Consider the following 21,516-nt stretch of genomic DNA (forward strand, 5'->3'; position numbering starts at 1 on the left):
TAGTAATTAATAATATTTAGTTTGTTTTTTATACCTTTTTTTCTCTCTTAAAAGACAAACTATGACCATTGTCTATTTATAGTTTTTTAAACCGCTACACCATATTGATGATGTTATTTATATAATAGATTTAATTGCACTTTTGATCATCGTATTTTAACAAACTCACGAAATTGGTCTTGTCTTTTTTCAAATGTATAAAAAAACATTTAAAAATTTAAAGGTTGAAATAACATTGGCATAACAACAACCATTTGTATAAACTAAGATATTTTGGAAGACTAAAATGTGCGACGTTTTTATATGCAAAAAAGTTTGAAATTTTTTAGGCTAGAAACGTTTGCACTCTCTAACTCAAGAGGCTGCCATCCACCACAATCAACAATTATCTTTACAAGGAATCCATATTCACATGGGAGATGCAAACGTATTGACGAAATTTAATTTCTTGAGAGATCAAGTTAGAAAAGGTAAATTTGAAGACGTGTTTACCAAACCTCTGAAGTTTGACAGATTTAAAAGGCCAGGAGAAAGGCTTACTCTTGTATGTGTGTGAGATTGAATTAAAGGGGAATATTAGAAGTAATTAAATCTATTTTGTATAGTGTAATTAATCATGAAGTGTATTAGGGCCGTGTGAGTTCATGAGTTGCGTGATCCCATTAACAAACAATATATAGTGTAGTCACATATTGAATAATACAATCAATTCCAAGGGAAATCCATTTATGTAATTGAGTGAAATAGAGTTTGTCATCTCCAGGACTCGTTAATTACACTATAAATTTTTCTTAGTGAGTATAAAGTGGTGAGAGGTCTTAAAAGATAGAGACGGAGGGAGTGTTACATAAAGATTACTGCTTCTCCAACGAAGGAGATCGTAATTTTTTTTGGTTACAAAGCTAAGAATAAAACAGAAAAAAGAAAATAAAATCAAGCTCTTAGGAAGCAAGTTCTCATAGCATCAATTTGAATCTTGTCGATGAGATCATGAGGAGATCGTAATTTGCACTTTCTTAATGTTTCTTTTTAATAAGAGGATGGTGCCACAATCCAAAATAATCACAAATGGACTTACATTTATTTTTCTATAAATGCATCAATGAGACTTGAAATCCAAACCTTCAGAAATCATCGGTGCATTTACTTTCCTACAAGCCTAAATAAAAATCTTTTTTTGTTTACAAAATAAAAATATTTTAGGCACACACATATCAATACTTTTTTATTTTCATATATATATATATATATATATATATATATATATATAATTTTTTTTTTCTTTTTTACATTTTTCAAGTTGTGTGAATGTGCCTAAATGGTTTATATTTATGGTTGTGACCACCCAAGTGTTTCTCAACTGTTAAATCATGCTTGAAATTTAAAATTATGTTTAAATTCATATTAAATAAAGTACAATGTAACTTATACATAGATGCATAGATGCATTGTTTATTGTTTAGGTTTAATTGCACTTTTGGACCCCTATCTTTCTAAAAGTTGCGGTTATAGACCCCTAACTAATTTAAATACAAAACAGCCCCATATGTTTTGATTCTTTGGCAGTTTTGGACCCCCAGTCCATTGTTGACTCGGTCAACGCTGACGTGGCACCCTAAGTGAGGTGCCACGTGTCAATTTTTTTTTTTTTTTTGCCTTGGGGGTCCAAAACTGTCAAAGAATCAAAACATAGGGGGTTGTTTTATATTTAAATTAGTTAGGGGTTCATAACCGCAACTTTTGGAAAGATAGGAGTCCAAAAGTGCAACTAAGCCTATTGTTTATGCATAGATGCAAATACAATGTAACTTATACATTCCACCCTATAATTGGAGTTTGTAAAGTACAATTCAAAGTGCACTGTACTATAGTTATTGAGTTTCAGATTGGAAAAAATGACTTATAAATGAACTTAATTCGTGCCAACATGCTAGACAGAAAACAGTTGGCAAGGCACCATGAACCGTTTAATCTCAAGTGCAAATTGACAATTTCATGTCCACTCCAATTAATGGTATAAATTGTATTTGTATTTACTTTACTTAAAGAGGTAGGCCAAATCAAGTTCCCCCAACTTTGTTTTTTCCTCCATTTCAAAAGCATAATATAGAGGAAATTAACAATCAATGATTGAGATAGACTTATTGTGAAGTGATATTCAAACTGCCATCACTTAGTCTCTAATGCATGGACCCCTCTTTTGTCTCCCTATAGCTATGAAATTTGCTACCCCCTATACCCTATACCTCATCCTCACCCTCAAATCATCCTCACATTCTTATTGCTTAAACTTTATAAATTCCTCATCACCTCTCACAAATTAGAATCACTCCACAAGATTGAGTATAACCCTGGTTAACTAGCTAGACCAAGAATTTCAACCTTCATCACTGGATCTGTACATGAATCCATCCATCATCCATGTTACCAAAATCATACCAAACTTCTATCTCTTTCCTTTTGACCACAATCACATGTCATCAATTCTAATCTTAGTAATTTTTTTCAAAATCACCGAATTTTTCCTTCTTTTAGCCAGCTAGTTAGCTTTAGACAAATCCCAACCAAACCCACCTGAAAAACAGTACCTTTTTAAAGAACAACTATCTCAAACCACAATACAACCTATATATATACATATACATATATATGTATCCCACCAAATACAGGAATATAACAAAAACATCTTGTGCTCAAGCTCATTAACACACACATATCCTAGCTCAGAACTTTGAGAACATTGACATGTCAGCTGCCGTGGCTGCCGCCGCTTCCGCCGCTATATCCAGCTACAACAACTCCTCCTCAAGCAGCAGCAACCATAGTGATGAGTTGTTAACTTCACAAACAATGCAAGTTTCTGTTGCTCCACCACTAAGCAGGTACGAGTCACAAAAGAGACGTGATTGGAACACTTTTGGTCAATACCTAAAAAACCATCGTCCACCATTAACACTCTCACGTTGTAGTGGTGCACATGTTCTTGAGTTTCTTCGTTACTTGGATCAGTTTGGAAAAACCAAGGTTCATTCTGAAAACTGTGCTTATTTTGGAAACTCACACCCACCAGGTCCATGTCCTTGTCCTTTGAAACAAGCTTGGGGAAGTCTTGATGCTCTTATTGGTAGGTTACGTGCTGCTTTTGAAGAGAACGGTGGTTCACAAGAGATGAACCCTTTTGGAGCACGTGCTGTTAGGTTGTATCTTAGGGAAGTTAGAGATGCTCAAGCTAAAGCTAGAGGGATTGGTTATGAGAAGAAGAAAAGGAAGAAACTGAATCAAAATCAACAAAATGGGTCGATGACTATGGTGCAAAATGATCATGTGCATCATCATGATGATGTAGTGAATTCAGGTTATGGTCATGGTGGTGGTTTTGTCGATCAGTACTCAAATTTAAATGGGACAACTTCTAGAAATGATGCCGCAGTTTCTTATTTCTCATTATAGTTTGTTTAAGATAAGATATATATATATATATATATATATATATATATATATATATATATATATATGTATACTTTAATTATCAGATATAATACCTAATATTTCATGCATGTGTTGGTAGGATTAGGAACTCTAAAATCATGATCGTCAGGTTCTATGATTAATGTGGTAGGGCTCACATATGTAATAAGGGTGTGGTCATTATTGATAGCTTATCAGTGTTCTGTAGTGTTCTAATTAATACCGAAACTTCGTTCTATTATATGCTTTGGTTTTTAGGATAACGGAAAAGTATAAGGACTGTTGTGAATTTGATTAATGATATTCTCTTATATAATTCAGTTAGAAATGTTTGTCATACATCCATCCTTCGAGTATATATATCTTTTCAGCTCGATTTTTATAGTACAAAATATACATGGAAAAAAGGCATAAGGATTTGATATATGGACCACCCAAACAGAGTCCAAAGTGAACCTCTCTTACTGTTTTTAGTAAATTTTAATAAAATATTTGTGTCTTTCCCTTTTTTTTTATTATTCTTTTTTTTTTAAATGATGAATTTCCACCTTTAGTCCCTTCTTGAAAGGTCTATATTAAACAAACTTATTTTTTGTAGGACACTGTCAAGTATATTTTAAGAATTATGCTTTAAATATGTATTTCATCCTTGCAATTAGAGGTCGTTTAAAAACTGGTTCCTGTATTCGCTAATCTTTGCAAACTAGTCTTGCAATCATTAATCATTTAAAATTTCGTCCTTTGACCAACTTAATCATTGCCACGTCACTAATTCGATGACGTGGCAATCACTACCACATATGAAATTCCAATTTTGCCCTTAAGAAGAGGACAAAATATTGAAGAAAGAATTGGAAACCCAGGGGTAAAATTGGAATTTCATGTATGACTGTGATTGTCACGTCATCAAATTAGTGACATGGCAGTGATTAAGTGGGGAGAGTGACGAAATTTTAAATGATTAAACAATGCAATGATAAATTGTCAGAATTAGCGATTACAGGGATCAATTTTTAAACGACCCCTAATTGCCATGATGAAATACATATTTAAGCCTAAGAATTATTAAAAAAATTCTTTTGTTGGGGAAAATAAGGCAAATACTTTTGGTAAATTGGTGATTATTTGTTTCAATGAGTGTGCATCTGATATAAATGAGTGGATAGTTACTTAATAGAAAAGTATGGTTGTTAAATTAATTACAAAAGATTTACAAGTGGTTGTTTCAAACTTGAACAAATCAGGTTTGTTTTTTTCAACAGGAAAGCATTTAAATATAAAAGAGCATAATTAAGGGGTTACTCAACCCAATTACAAACCCACATTAAAATATGAGGAATAATTAAGAAGGAAATGACTAAACTTATAGAATAGACTAAGCTTTTTTGTTTGTCAAAAATCATCTCCACGACGCAACTTAACACGTATAAAAAGCTAAGCCATATTCTTCTCATTCCTTACCATCCAAATCACTTATATGGCTGAGTGTCAAATCAAAAGTCAAACCCTTCCACCCTTTTCTTTGTACCGCATGGCAAACTAAAACTAGGAATAGTTTAGACAAATACAAACCAATTAAAGACCTTGTATAAAAAAAGAAATGATATTTACACAATCATTTTCTAACAACGGATAACTTTTTCTTTCATACTCACATTATATCTTTACTTTCTCTTCCTTTTTCTCTCTCCATTATTTTTTACTAATGAAAAGAGAGAAAGAAAAAATTGTCAAAAATGTTGTACCAAATGGTTGTTCAAATATCATTGCTCTATAAAAAAAGACAGAATTTGAAACTAATCAAGTTACAAATATAGTACAAATCACTTATCAAATCAAGCAATTAAACAAATATTATAGTTTCATGCTGGAAGCATATGAGAATATTATAAAACAAATATTTAAGTTGAAGAGAAATATTCAAGTTTTCTTATTGTATTATATCTTGAATGGATAACATTTAACTACAAGGGAATTCTTAAAACATCCACAATGGAGACCCTCAAATTGAAGGTCTTAAACGAATCTCACTTGTACACATTACTTTTTTATTATTTTATAATAACAGTACCTAATAAGTACTAAGAGCAACTCCAATGGCTCACATTTTCCTTTGTCCGCCAGCATGGAGCAACTCAAATTGTGGTTTTTTTACAAAATTTGCTATTGGAGTACTCCAGCTTGGAGGAACCGTTGCTTTCTGAGGCAACTTTTATCTTGGTTACTTTGATTAAAATAACAATAGAATTATCACCTTTCTAAAATATTGGGACCCAATGAGTTGTGATAAAATTAAATATAGATAAAACATTAATATTTGAGGTAAAAACGTGGAACCTGATATGAGTTCTTTTAAAATTCACGTTGAAGTGCAAAATAAGTGAGTTGCTTCAAAATGATGTGACATTACGGGACTTACAAAATAATAATTGTGAGAGTTCACCATTGGAGGTGCTCTAAGTCACTCCAATGAAGATATTCTAACAAAAAGTCTAAATGGGTCCCATCAATAACTCTTAATCATTTAAATTCCACCACTAACATATTATTTTAATAAAAAAAGTGTGTGGGAACCACTTAAAGATGAGGGTTTAAGTTAGACCCCAAGTCTTAGAAGACCTCCAAAAAATTTTCCCACAATGGAAGTACCTATTAGGTACTAAGTCTTAAATGGTGAAGACTTCACCATTGTAGATGCTCTAAGTTTGCGGTGTTGAGAATCAATCCATCCCATCTCTTGAATGGTGGGGGGTATATCTGTCTTTACTGTTTTTCCCATTAATTTACGGTATTTATTCAGCAGAATCAAAAGTTTGAATGACCCGCACTAAAGAAAAGCTTCCACTGCTTCATGGAGAAGATGGTGAAGTGGGTGATATGCATCACGCTTTCTCCTTCGATCTGTTTTTTTGGAGTGTGGTTTGCAACAACACAACTTTAATGTTTCAACCTTCCAAACTTAAGTGCACAAAACATCTATAAACAAATTAAAGCAGCCTTCCAAATTTTTCAATTAAGTAGTGCACTATACGTCTAAGCAAATTAAAGTGACAGTTAGCAAAGTGAAGCTAAAAGATTGGATCATCATAGTGAAGTTAAAATATAAACATTGACTAAATAAATAAAATGGTCAAGATTTAATATGAATAGTCTAGTACAATGGCGCCGTTTCAAAAAATATAACCATTGACCATTGTATTATTTTATTATTAGATCAATGGTTATTTTTTAACTTCACTGTGATTGTCCAATCTTTTAAACTCACATATTAGCAGTCACCACAAATTAATTATATCGATGGTTTAAACACATGTCACCACCCTATTGGAGTTTTATAGGGTATTTATACCATTCGGATTCTATAATCCGAACTGCACCACAAGAGAAATTGCAGGACTCGAACTCATGGAACACAACTTGTGTCCGCATCATTCACTTGTGATATAAATGCAAAGTCTAACATAGTATATAATTAGCTAAAATGCATCTGTATACCTAATATAAATGAAAATTTTGAGACTTTGGGAATGTCATTCCTATGTCCCTATAGAGATCCGACACTGATTGTATGTTGTTACATTGGAATTAATCTAATGCTAATTTGAGAAAGCATGCAAACTTGCATCAGTTTCTATTTTATTTAAAAAAAATACTTTCAGGATATTTGAATTGTTTCATTGAACGAATCTAATGCCAATTCGAGAAAGCAGATAAAAACAACTTACAGACATGAACGGAAGTCAAATTTACATGCTCCATGCCAGTAGGAGTAACATTTGTTCTACAACCACCATTCAACAATGTCTATTAATATTATACATCAACCAAACAGGAAATTTGCTGGTTGCATTGTACTGGGACTAAGACATTTAAAAAAGGTAATAGGCAGTATGATCACACTCAAGCTGAATCTAAAAAAATCTGTAAGAACCAATAAATTAAATATTACTCAGTCCAAGCATTGAAGAAAATACCAAGGATAGCACCCATTTCTGAGTCAAAACCCATAAATGATACACACAATAATATAGACACCTCTTCCGTGAAGCCAAGAACTCATGGGACAAACTTAATGTCTTTGAAGTATTCATGCTCAAGAGCGCCCCTGGCGGTAATTCTTCTGGTGGGATCCAAGCAAAGCATATTCTGGAATACAATACACAACACATCCACAAACCAAAGTAAGAACCAGAGAAAATCAATGAAAAGAATTTTAAGGAAGGATATAAAACATGCATGTTAGTAGATTTGAAGCGAAGGACATAAAACAGAGGACAATCACTTTCCCTCTCCCTATCCTTTCAGTTCAAACCTTGCTCGATTTGAACATTACTAATTGGTAAAATCATGACTGATGAAGTTCATTATAATTGACTAAAAGGAAATACTTGTGACCTAGTATCACCGTTTTGCATGGTTAATATTTCCATGTCCGAATAGTGAAAGTTTAGCTACAATCAGTCGTTATTTGCCAAATAAATGCAGCGTTCATCTAAAACCTTATGAGAAACATTTCCAACTAATACATGTGTTTTTCTAATTACTCCGAAATGTGGATCTTTAGTTTGTTTTTTTCTTCTTCCAAAGAAGCCAAACTAGCCCGCTGAAATTGACACTGGGGAGAATCGAACCTGAGACCTTGAGAGGAGCACACTCCAAGGTCCCAAGCCAACATCACCAGGCCAACCCAAGTGAATTAATGTAGATCTTTAGTTTGATCACAGTTCTAAAGTAACAGATATTACTTCCTCTTCATTGATAACAAAATACATATAGTGTTTCATTTCTATTTATCGCCATAATAGAGAAATATTTATTTCCTACATTATTTGAAAAATATCATATTTGATGTTGTAACTTACAGATAGAAGATCAAGACCAGCTGGCTCCAGATTTGGGACTTGAGTTGCCAGGTCCTACAAAATACAAAGTAAGGTTAAAATGGGCAATAGAATCCTAACATTAATTAATGTAAGTTAAAGATTCGTTTAATTACCTTAGCTGGCCACTTGGGAAAGGCTGATTTAAAATCAGGCAATGAAGTCACTCCAGGCCATGTTTCCTCATTCGGTGTACCCGTGATTCTTCATACAATGAACAATGTGAAAAATTATAAGCATACATTTTTTTTAGAGGAATTATAAGCATGCAAGGAATTATAAGCATGCATAATATACTGTTTATTTGTTTGTTACATGCCTGTTTGGAAGCAAAATATATTGATTTTGTTTGCATTATATAGATCGCAATACCAGGAGTATAATGGTCCCTGGCCTATATTTTGAAATGACGAAAAACCCTGGTAAAATATGTTATAAATCTCTAAATGGATCTCTTCAGTTCCTCCACTTTTTGTCACAAAGCCCTAAACTAGATTACAAAACATTGCCCGAAATCCAGCTTTATCCTCATAACTACCAACCAAATCCAAATGGTCTCAAAGCTCTGAGAAATTTTGATGTAAAATACAGGCATCAGAGAGTTCATATAACCTACATATTATTTGCATCCTTCTATCAAAGTACTGCATACAGTACTCAGAATCTTCCATCAGAATCTCTATCAAGACTATTTGAACTATTAAAAACTGAAAAAATTGGTAACCTCCTAATCATTAAGATTAATCAACAGATAGAAAATCCCAGTACACATCTGAGCCATAATTACAATTGAAGTGCAGAGACTTTTAATGAGTTTAGGAGGCATTCTGTGCCAAATTCTTATCAGAAAAATTTTACTATGATTTCTAATGAACTGTAAAACTTATGGCAAAAAAGCTATGTACCTGAATATTTTAAACAATTCATCAATCTCAGAGTCCCCTGGGAAAAGTGGCCGTTGGTTTATCATCTCTGCAAATATGCATCCCACTGACCAGACATCAACCGGGGTAGAATAATGACGAGACCCAAGCAATATTTCTGGAGCTCTGTACCAGAGTGTCACCACCTAAAAACAATCACCAAAAGTAAAACCACAATGAAGAAATAGGAACAAATATTATACTTTAAAAGCCCCTCTACCATTATACTTATTCACAATATCTCTATGTTCTTACAGAATCTACTATAAATCTTTTAATTTAATAATTTCAATCATTTGTACTTGAAAGAAATAAAGACTACAAAATACCTGACACAAAATCATAACAAAGCCAAAAAGAACAATGGACGAAGGATTTTTGCTTCCTATGTTTACTTGTAGAACTCACTAACTTGTATTCATGTATTTAATTAAATTTTCAAATTTATAAGAATGGCAACAGTCTCAAAATTAGTTAGATGGATAACAAAACAGGCCATAAGATTTCAGAGTTCCCATGAGGCAATTCCCTTAAGTTAATTTGGGAGTTAAATTCAGTTTATCCTATGTAAATGAATGTTAAAATTAGCAGCAATCCATTAGGGGGAAAGACAAATAATGAACAACAGAAACCATCGAGCCTTCACCCAGTAAGTGAGTTGACAAAATGAGCAAATAAATGGCATAGGGCTGTGTCAGTAACCATTTCAGCAAAATCATCTAGAGAAAGGTCATAATACCGGTCTCTTCTACTAAAGCCTTCTTAGGTTTCTCTTTACCACTTTTAATCAAACTATCCTCCATAATTTGATTGAATTTCTCACTAGTCAGTGGCCTACTAGGAGGATCCAACAAATTATAGTCAGGGAGAAGAAATGATAAACTGACAAATCTTGTTTTCAAGATCAATTGCATCGCTTTAGCATTATAAACCAGTAAGGTTTTCGACTAAAGTTTGAAGTTCAAAATTATTCAAACATTAAAGTTAGGCATGAGTACTTAATTAATTCTTGAACATATGCCCATTCATTTCAAATTTTTATAATCTCCGTAGATGTCCAAATTCCAAAAGCCAATATATGGTACACAAACCTCATGTGTAAATGTCCTAACAGGAATTCCAAATGCCCTGGCCAATCCAAAATCTGCAAGCTTTAGCGCATTAGAGCTGCGATCAATCAACAGATTCTGTGGTTTCAAGTCTCTATGAAGAACTCTATGAGAATGACAGTAAGCAATGCCACAGAGAATTTGATAAAGGAACATCTGCAGAAAGCATCATTAAGCAATTCAAATTCCAAATTAATTGTTCCACTTTGCCATTATTAGATCATCACCTTTTCAAACCGTGATAAAATACATTCATGTTAATGATGCGTGATAAGGTAGAAATATTCAGTCATGATAAAAAAAAATGCACAATAAAACGGGAAGGGAAAGTTAACAGGAAAGTAATACAAATATGCTCAAGCTCAGATACTTGAACGTTGAGGCAGGCAATAAAAAGGGGAACCAAAATCTAATAAAATAAAAAGGATGCAAATTAATACGACATTTTTATTGTCATGTAATGCTCTGCAGCAGAAAAGAAGAGTTCCTTCTGATCAACTAGTAACTATTGTACCTAATATTGGAATATGCTGCCAAATTGAAAATAAATATGATATGATTAGTTTATTTTTTTCTCAGAAATAGAGAACTCCTTTTAAGCAGCAAGCACATTCAGTTTCAGTATACTAAAGGCCGGTTTATTTTTTTGTCAAGAACAGGTAATCCTACTTCAGTTTCAGCAAGCACAGCTTTAAGCACTTAACAGCCCCAATCAACACACTAAAGAACAAACTTAACCAACCCATCACTCGACTTCATAAATAATCACAGACCTTTATTTGCCGTTGATCTTTTGCAAATTCTGGAGATGAATCCATAAACTTCTTTAGATCTAAGTCAAGGTACTCAAAAACCAGATACAATCGCTTCTCACTGTGCACCACATCCTGCAACCTGTCATCCACATAACCACCAAACTTAACTCAATAAGCAAATAGTTAAAGAACCAGAATAAAATGTGGACAACAACGTATGAACTAATCGAAACAGCATATCAAACGGGAATTAAGCAACAGGTTTTCCTGTTCCACCCAATCCTAATTTTAACGGTATAAATGGAACTAGAGTATCACATTTTCCACAAGACAGATGTAGAATCGTAAAGAACACGGATCAGACAATTATGTAGGTAGCATTGCAGTGCCACATATGCAGCATTGACACAACCAGAATAATACAAATATATTTTCAATTCGCAAAGCCATAAACTATCAGAAACATCATCATACACTAGTTTAGCCATCTCAAAATAATCACGCATAGACATATGAGAGTAACCGAACAATCTTTTTGTCATATGCTGTCATGATTCAAATGCCAAAAATTGGTTTATATGCAGATCTATACCTATAACATCAATGCACCAAAAATAACACAAGATAAACTCTGTGTTTCAACACTAGGCAGAATAACATTAGAACAACAATGCATGAACTATGAACTAATTAAAAACAACATATCCATCGGGGCTTAAGTCAACAGGTTTTCCTGTTCCAACCAATCCTAATCTCAACAGCATAAATAGCTTTAGAGTATCACATTTGCCACAAGACAGCGACAGAATCATAAAGAACACAGATCACACGATAATATAAGTAGCATTGCAGTGACAAATAATCACACAGAAACATATGAGAGTAATCAAACCAACTTGTCATAATTTAAATGCCAAAAATTGGTGTTTTATGCAGATCTATAACCATAACATCAATGTGCAAAAAATATCACAAGATAAACACCATGTCACACGCTAAACCATGCATTAAACATTAATCTTCCAAATTTCAAGCATAATACTATTGCTTAGTGCATCAATTTCATTACTAATCACAATACCTAACAATGTTCCTGTGCTGCATTTCTTTCAAGAGAGAAATCTCTCGAATCGCGGTACTCGGAACTCCCTCATCTTCCTGCTCAAGACGAATCTTCTTCAAAGCGATCGTCTCATTGGTAGCACGGTCACGAGCCTTGTAAACCACACCGTATGTACCTTCACCTATCTTCTCAACTTTCTCGTACTGTAAATATTCACAAAACCAATTAAATAAATCAATAATCGGATGATATAATAATTTTGTAACTTAAAACTAGAAGTGCTTTTAAGTTTTCACTGACCTGTTCCATCCGAAGCGCTTAAAGTTCAAAGCGATGTTGAAATTCTAAGTAACAACAAAGAGAGATAAGAAAATCAGGGAGTGAAATTAGAGAGAATTCAGGAAAATTGAAGAAGAAGATCTGAGCAGTTACCAGAGAAACGGTTACACAGACAGCGCGCCGTGTGGTCTCATACAGTCTCCGCCTCTTTTCTGTGTCAAGTCTTTCTCATTTCATTTCTCACCCTCTATTTATTGATAAATAATTTTGTTTTTTTTATTTTTAATCCATTTTTTAAATTATCTTGAGTAAAACTCCCTCTATTGATCCGCATAATTCATGTCTATGATCTGACTTACTTAAAGTTTTGTTCGGCCCAGCTCGTTTAATAGAATAGCTAAAATCATGCTCTTTTGAAAGAAGAAAAAAATGTGTTTAAATACTCCACACTTAGGCTTCCAGAAAATTTATTAGATTTGTTAGGACATAATATTATGTATATATAAATAATAAAGTCTTACAGCAAAATTTAGAGTATTAATTGACATGTTAGTCGGTTAAGAAGTAGGTTGGATGTTTTTCTGAAGATCTTAACACGAAATAAGCTTTTAAACAAGTTAATCGATTATGTCAAACTTTTAAAAAGATTAGATCATATCGGACTTAAAATAAAACATTTGACATATAATAAGTCAAGTTCAAACTTATTATCATGAAATAAACATCGTAAATATAAATTTAAGTATTACTAAATAAGATAAGTGTGTTTCACGTACCAATTGTTTGTTCGGCCACCACCCATTTGGTGCATCAAATGTATTCTCATAATCTCATCTCCTTCTGGTAACAATTATTAGTTTGAATAAAATAATCTTTGTTGGAACAAAATGTGTTTAACATTACCCTTTGAGAGTTTTGATGATAACAAGGTATTAAAATTATCAATTGGATATGTTAATATTTGTTCAAATGTACGAGAAGTGTAGTGAATTCATCATGAGATGCAAGACTTAAAGCTTCAAAGGTTGTTCAATGGATTTAATCTCATCTAAGCATCGCAGAAGACTGAAAAAGTGAAGCAACAACTATTTTGAAAGGATTTGAAGGCATTGGATGCTTGTTCTTTGAAGAGCGTTGACATAGTACAATTGTACGAAGTGTACAACCACTATCTCCACTACTCAGTTTGTGTCTCTGCTACAGGACAAGGATAACAACTCTGCCTGCAACAATGTTCCTACATACTGGGAATGGATTTGAAATTGATCCTTCATAGGACAATAACTATATCAGGCAAAAGATCATTGGTGATTGATCAAAGCTTCAAACGACTCTATTTTGATGTGCTGGCAATTCACAACGTCTCTTTCACACCTCTATATAAAGGAGTGAAAACTTAGAGAATGGCAAGACTCTACAACAATTTACAAGCGCCAAAACTCTATTGAAATTGTTCTGCATCAAATGTTCACTTAGAATTTCTTATCAAAGTTCATATCTTAGAAATTCTAGAGTCTTAAGAGTCTGTATCTGATTTGTATTGTGAACACCACTGATTGTATATCAAGTGTTCAACCTCAAACAATTTTCTATGCAATTCTGTTTGAATTTAGAAGTCTCTTGCAGTTGTACTTGAGCATTAGAAGTCTCTTTATTGTGTTCAGGAGCATACGAAATCTCTTGCAGTTGTGCTTGAGCATTTGAAGTCTCTTGCTAGTTTTAGCAGTGATCAATTGTAATCGGATATTACATTTTAGTGAACTCTCCTTATAAAGTGCAAGGGGGACAGGACTACTTCCGGTTTGTGGAAGGAACCTGTATAATTGTTTTGTGTCTTTCTTATTTCTCTCTCTGTTTTATCCACTGCTATTTAGTTCTGGAAATTACTTCAGAATAAGAACTCTATTTGCTTATGATCAGTGTTTTCAGTTTAGGAGAAAACGAAGAAAAAACTAACACAATTCAACCCCTCTCCTTCTTGTATTTTTCTCACTTTCAATCTCAAGATTGATTCATAGAGTCTGATAGAACCTATGATCTGACTTACTTAAAATTTAGTTCGATCTAACTCATTTCGTAAAAAGGTTATGTTCATACTCTATAAACAATCTATTTGTTTAAATAGACTTGAAAAATCTTACATGTGCCATGTAATTAAACTAGCTCTGGCCTATATACATATGCACACATGCATAATAATGGTAATAAAATAGTTCCAAAAAATAATAAAATATAGCCTTAATACAAAGTTCAAAGTATTTATTGGCATATTGGTTGTTTAAGAAGTATTAACATGTTGTTTAGTAATACTTTTTGTGGTTCTATTGAATCCAACAAGCATATCTACATCCCCACATCTCCATTAATAATGTTCAGAATGGCATTAACATTGTCAGTGACGGATCTTGAGTAAATTTTTTGGGGGTGCCAAACTTCCATGGAATATATATTAAACAGTTTTAAAAACTAACAATAAATGATAACTAATCTAGCGGCATAAATCCTTTGAAAGCATCAAGAGATTGTGGGTTTGAATCCCATCAGAATTGTTTTTTAAATACAATTTTTAAAAGTAAAAGATGTAAAAAGAAGACTAGACAGTATTGAACCTGCAACCTTTCCCAATTCATGGCACCCCTTACCACTGCAACAACTAAATTGTTAATGAGATTATACATCTAATCTAATATATAAGGGAAATCTGGGGGATGCCATGGCACCTGCCTGCCCCTTAGAAGATCCGCCACTGAACGTTATACCATAATAGCGTGTCAGTTGACTATAACCATCAAATGTTTGACAATAAAAAGTTACTTCCCTCGTTTCCTTTCTATTAAGTAACGCAAGCTATTATCCTCATCCCCACACTGTCCAACTTCGTTTCCTTTCTATTGAAATTTTGTATACCAACGGAAAATTACTGTCCCAATAGCTTATACCAACGGTAATTTTAGGCCGTGGACAAAATTTCAGAGCTATAGCAACCGCCAGTTACAAATATTCCCTCCGTTTCTTTCTAAGTGTTATTTTTGAAGAAAAATTTTGTTCCTATTTAACCGTCATTTTTAAAGTTCAATGCAACATTAAATTAAATGTTGTTTTACCAATATTATAGTGTACTTTTTTTTTTCTTCCATTTTACAAATAATACTTTTACCTAAATTAAATAATTTTTTAATAACAAAATTTTGGCAATATTTTTTTATGCACCACACAATATTTAAAGAAAAATAAAAAAAAAATCAATTATATTAACAAATTAATAAGTCTTACAAACTTGTGAAACTAACAAGTCTTACCGGCTAACAAAGTTACATGTTACCATAGCGAATGTAAACCCCATTTTTTCCCATCTCTCATCTACATGGTACCAAGCTCTTCTCCATATATAATTAACTTAAGGGAAATGTTAACCGGTGCTCCAGGGTAATGGTTAAGGGTATGAAAAAGGAAATTATATAGTAGTTAATGTATTGAAATTGTGTAATTAATTTATAATAATGTTAAAAACAGTTTCCTTTTATTGTAATAATTCTCTTTTATAGTATGCTTAACCAATCCCCCGAAAGCACCGGTTAGTAGGACCCTTAGCTTAATACTAATTATCAATGACTTAAGCTAGGATTTCTATTAACCATTTAATCATCTCCTCTTCAGGAACTCAAAAAGAGAAGGTTATCGTGCCCAGTCTCTGAATCATATTAGAAGTTGGTTTAAACGTTATCTACCACACACTTCAATGGATGTTGCAGGGGTTAAACTTCAAATTTGTCATTGGCTCTCACCTTTATTAGAAGAGTACGTATTTGTTCTATTTATCAAGATTTCATTTATGTTTATTTATGAGAGATATAAACACATGTGATAAATTAATGAGATCCACTTCAATAAGTAGACTCTTTTATTCAGTCTCATTAACCTTCCAATTATGTCTATCTATTTCATAAATTGACAATAAATAAAACAAAGGCTCATGCGAATAGGATCATAATCGGCAACCGTCATGAAGTGATTCAGTCGTCGCGCAGTCATGCTTCGGCGACCGTTCAATTAAGATCGGACGATCTTGATTTGAGTTCGGTATTTTAAGAATTATAAAATAAAAATTAAATATTTTTTTCTTCTGAATCACCCGATCAAGATCATGAGATCACTGATGTATTGATTGCGTGAATGCAGAAAAATAATAACTACAATGAATCATAATTATGTTAACGTGCATTTTATAACACATGTTAAAAATTGCTCAAATAGTAAGTATTTATTAAAAAAATTTTAAATTTTAAGAAATAAATTGAAACAATTTTCAATTAATAATTTTTATCTTTGTTATACTCCACTTTGTTCCTCCATTCGTCTCATTTTAATAGTCGTTTTAGAGTTGTGGGCAAATTTTACGAAAATGATTAATTAATTTGATTTTAATGATAAAACTAGTGTAATGTACTAAAACTTATTCATTAATTTAGTGAATTAGTTAAATAAAAGAGAATTCAATAAATAAAGATATTAATAGAAAAAATAATAAATGTTACATTAATATTATAAAATGATAATTATTTGAACAATAATTTTTAAACAACTTTTGTGCAACTTAATCTCTCATATTTTTATTGTAATTTTATTTTCTATCTTCATTTTTCTTTGTCTAATGTTATTGTTCAATAAAAAGGGTGGAAAAAAGTTATCACTAAAAGTGATTAATTATGTTGACAGTGGCATTAACGTTGTACCACATTAACGTGTGAGTTGACCGCAAGCAAGCATGAAATGTTTGACGATAAAATATACCTTCCAAACTAGCTGTCACAAAAGCCACTATTCAGTAATGCAAGCTCTTATCCTCATAGCTACTGCACATACAAGCCTATAAATATCCCAGTCCCAGCAACAAGTAATTGAAACACATGATACCATCAACCATGAACTTCACCTCATGCATATACCTTCTACTCATAATCCTAACCACAAATCACTTCATTCTTTCACACTCAGAAAACTGCAACCCAGATGACAAAAGAACCCTACTCCAAATAAAGAAAGAATTTGGCAACCCTAGCCAACTCTCTTCATGGGATCCAACCATCGACTGCTGTAACAGTACATGGCTAGGTGTAGATTGTGACAACTTCAACCGAACCTACCGTATCACCGGTCTTGATCTCGAAAACATCAACCTCCCTAAACCTGTCCCAATTCCACCTTCCATATTCAATCTCCCTTCCCTAAACGTCCTCTATCTGGCCTACATGCCCAACCTTGTTGGCCCTATCCCTCCTTCCATCTCCAAACTCTCCAAACTCAATTATATCTACATCATCCAAACCAACATCTCCGGGGAGATACCTTACACTCTCTCACAGATCAAAACACTAGTAACCATCTCCTTCAATAGCAACAAACTCACCGGTCCCCTCCCCGCTTCACTCTCAACTATCCCAACCCTCGCTGGAATCGCATTCAACGATAACCAACTCACCGGCACAATACCAGAATCTTACGGCTCATTTCCGCCTCTCTTTACCGGGTTGCTTCTCTCGCGAAACCGACTCTCCGGGAAGATTCCGGCTTCCCTCCGGAAACTGAACCTTGCTGATGTGGACTTGTCACATAACGCGTTTGAGGGTGATGCGTCCATGTTTTTTAAGTCAAATATACTCACTTATACGATAACATTGGGGAGTAATTCGTTTGCTTTTGATATTTCGAAAGTTGGGTTATCGAAGGATTTGAATAAGTTGGATATAAGGCACAATAAAATATATGGTAAGCTACCAGAGAGACTCTCGGAGCTCAGGTATCTGCATAAGTTGAACGTGAGCGATAATAATTTGTGTGGTCAGATTCCAATGAACACAAGGTTTGATGCGAGTTGTTATGTTCTTAATAAGTGCTTGTGTGGTTCTCCTCTTCCTGCTTGCAAGACTTGATTTGAATTAATGGATCCCACAAAACTATATCTATATATACGAGTTTTGAATAAAGAAGATGGTGGTGGACCTTCGTTTAAATTATAGTAATCCATAAGAAGAGGTGTATTTTTTTTTTTTTGGTTCCAAGAAATTTAGGATGAGGGAATGGTGCCCCAGTCCAAGGTAGGGAAGATCTTCAGGCTCAAAGAGTACTTATCTTGATATATTAAAAAATGAGATTAATTTTGATAAAATGTAATTAAGTTTTACCAGCAGGTATGTGTGACTGGAAATAATGGTCAAGTTATTTTCAATAATATGATGATTATGATCTATGATTGATTGACTGAATTTGGCAAAGGGAGTTATGTATCTTAATACTTTTCTCATTGGTTGATTCAACTTTTACGGAATGCAAAATCTTGTTAACTTGTTCTCAAGTGAAGGGGGCAAAAGTGCATCCTGACTAGTAGTAATAAATAGAGAGAAATGAAGAGACTGGTAAATAGAGAGATGCTAACTCTACAGCTGGGTGGGGCCAGTTTGTTAAATAAAAAGGAGATTTTTTTTTCTTTTTTACATTATCATATGAAATAAATTCATCAAAAAATAGAAAAATGATACATTGATATCAAATCTCAAAGTCAAATGCGTTGTCATTTGGTTTTTAGGTGTACTTTAGAAATACATGTAAATTGTAAAAGATAAAAAAAGAATTATGAGAAAAATAGAGATTGCATGTATAGTTTCATATATTTTGGAATATTTTTTTAGGTGGACATAAAAATTTGGATACTTTATTTAATCACACACAAAAAAGTACACATGTTATAATCATTTGAAAATTAATCATTATTTAATTACTATTTTTCCTACCTTTTCTTTTTATATGTGTGACCAAATGAAATGTTCAAATCATTGCGACCACCCAAGAATTGCTCTATATTTTGATCTTCATAAAACACAACTCTAAAAATATATGTATCCCATAATATCTTTATGTAATATTTTTTTTTTTTTTTTATAACCAAAAGAGATACTCCCTCTAGTCCTATTTATAAGAAACATTTAAATTTTTTGATTCATTGTATAAATGATGTATTAACCATCTTCGTGAAAAGTAACATGTAGGACATTACTACAAATGGAAAATTATAGATAGACACACCTTCTATTCTACACCCTTCCAACCACTCTTGACTTGGCAAATTTTGATTGGTCCAACAAAAACAATAATAAAAACAAAACAAAAAAAACAAGGGAACTTCTACGGTAGTTTTACTTCATAAATTTATATATTAACGATCATTTTATGAAATAAGTAGTTATTGTCAATATTTATATTTTTGAAAACATCATGTCATGAGAAAAAAACATCATTTCATTGTTTATAAGGATTATATTAAATTTTTAACATTTTCTCGTAAAAAATAATCAATATTCTTCATTATGAGCAATAAAAATTCAAAAAAAGTAAATTTTATTTCATCGACGCTTTTGTTAAATAAGATTTAATTATTATAACTATCAATGATAGAAAATAATTCTTTTTTCTAAAAAAAAAACAACTAATTTAATTATTAATTTAATGCTTTGATGTACCGGTACACTCAAAATGTTGGGTGTACCATAAAATTTGTCAAAAAACAATTAGTTCAGTTCTGTTTTCTCTCTCCACGCCTTACCTTCTCCCCCTCCTCTCCTCTGTCTGATCGGATCTCTCCCTCCCTCTTTCTTAGATCTGTTTTCTTGTTCTTCCTCTGATTTCTAGGTTCTGAGATCGCGGTGGTGGTAAATAGAAGAGATGGCGGCCAAGAATGGTGGTGGTGACGGCGAGATGAGAACGGTGATTAGTCGATTACATACCCAATATATCCCAAAAAGAGCACCATTAGTGCTATATTATATCCAAAAGGAACATTGTTAGTCCTATACTATATATCAAGAAAAGAACACATCGGTACTCAAGAGTTAAGTTATTTTAGTTAATTAATTGAGAAATATCGGGGCAGATATCGGTGCAGAATAATCATCAGATACTCTCCTGATATGTATCGGGAATTATCGGATAATTATTTTTTTAAAAAAATAAAATTTAATCTTTGGATACTCTTCTGATACGTATCGGAAAGTATCAGACATGTATCGGTGCAAGATCCGCAAGGGATACAATACGTCTTCCATTTTGAAGTACCGGAGCTTCACAAATGATTTCACAATTCAAATATATTGCTAATGGTCTGAATGGCATAAGTAATCAATCTATCACAATTTGAGTGATATGAAAAATCTCAACCAAAAACACTTGCTTACAGTTGCTGGCAACAATGCTTATATAAAACCATCCTAATATAATTAGGAAGTGTAAAATAATACAAGGAGAATGCTAAACGGTGCCCTCATGACATCAGTTAAACAATCAAAACAAGTAACTTTTTATTAAAAGTAATGTAATTACTTAATCAAAAATCAAAATTTATATTTTCAAAACAAATCTTCTATTTATAGATTTTTTAACCAGACATTTGTTAGCAAGACCAATAATATAAAATATTAAATGAAATCTATTTATACCTGTCAATAATGAAGGTGTCTTAGATGTATATGCTCTTGATATCTATGGTTGCAAGGTATATGCTCTTAATATCTATGGTTGCAAGGTAACTCAAATTATAATTCCAAACAAGATAACGAGATATGTCACAATTTATACCTGTTAATAAGGTGTCTTAGATGTATATGCTCTTGATATCTATGGTTGCAAGGCAACTCAAATTATAATTCAAAACAAGATAACGAGATATGTCACAAGTGTAGGTATTTTTGTTATCGTACAAAAGTAGATGCAAGCAAACTGAAAGCATCGAAAAGAATACTTTTTTAATTTTCAATAAATAGAACAAAAACCTGATTTCCTTAGAGATACTTTTTGTGGTTCCATTGAGTCCAACAAGCATAGCTACCTCTACCCATTAATTATTATGTTGACAATGGCATTAACGTTGTACCATATTAACGTGTGAGTTGACTGGAATATCAAGAAATGTTTGACAATAAAATATACTAGCTGTCACAAAAGATATTCAGTAACGCAACCTCTTATTCTCATAGCTACTACACATACAAT

The 21,516-nt window shown here is 32.8% G+C and overlaps 3 protein-coding genes across 3 annotated transcripts; 2 read left to right on the forward strand and 1 right to left on the reverse strand.

Moving 5' to 3' along the window:
- Nucleotides 1-2,243: 2,243 nt before the first annotated feature.
- On the forward strand, nucleotides 2,244-3,796 carry LOC25493337 (protein LIGHT-DEPENDENT SHORT HYPOCOTYLS 4). Its single transcript, XM_013601819.3, has one exon. The coding sequence runs from the start codon at nucleotides 2,746-2,748 to the stop codon at nucleotides 3,448-3,450; it is 705 nt and encodes a 234-aa protein (XP_013457273.1). The 5' UTR covers nucleotides 2,244-2,745; the 3' UTR covers nucleotides 3,451-3,796.
- A 3,333-nt stretch (nucleotides 3,797-7,129) lies between these two features.
- LOC25493338 (cell division control protein 2 homolog 2) lies at nucleotides 7,130-12,788 on the reverse strand. The gene is made up of 9 exons (XM_013601820.3): nucleotides 12,631-12,788; nucleotides 12,499-12,542; nucleotides 12,217-12,401; nucleotides 11,154-11,274; nucleotides 10,363-10,536; nucleotides 9,254-9,417; nucleotides 8,465-8,552; nucleotides 8,331-8,384; nucleotides 7,130-7,614 (listed from the first exon to the last, which is right to left on the reverse strand). The coding sequence occupies exons 2-9, from the start codon at nucleotides 12,505-12,507 to the stop codon at nucleotides 7,525-7,527; spliced, it is 885 nt and encodes a 294-aa protein (XP_013457274.1). The 5' UTR covers nucleotides 12,508-12,542; nucleotides 12,631-12,788; the 3' UTR covers nucleotides 7,130-7,524.
- Nucleotides 12,789-17,326: 4,538 nt separating this feature from the next.
- On the forward strand, nucleotides 17,327-18,767 carry LOC25493340 (polygalacturonase inhibitor 2). Its single transcript, XM_013601822.3, has one exon. It carries the CDS (start codon nucleotides 17,385-17,387, stop codon nucleotides 18,405-18,407), a length of 1,023 nt encoding a protein of 340 aa, XP_013457276.2. The 5' UTR covers nucleotides 17,327-17,384; the 3' UTR covers nucleotides 18,408-18,767.
- The last annotated feature ends 2,749 nt before the right edge of the window (nucleotides 18,768-21,516 follow it).

The sequence above is a fragment of the Medicago truncatula genome, chromosome 4, assembly GCF_003473485.1.
Source record: "Medicago truncatula cultivar Jemalong A17 chromosome 4, MtrunA17r5.0-ANR, whole genome shotgun sequence".
NCBI classification, from domain to species: Eukaryota; Viridiplantae; Streptophyta; class Magnoliopsida; order Fabales; family Fabaceae; genus Medicago; species Medicago truncatula.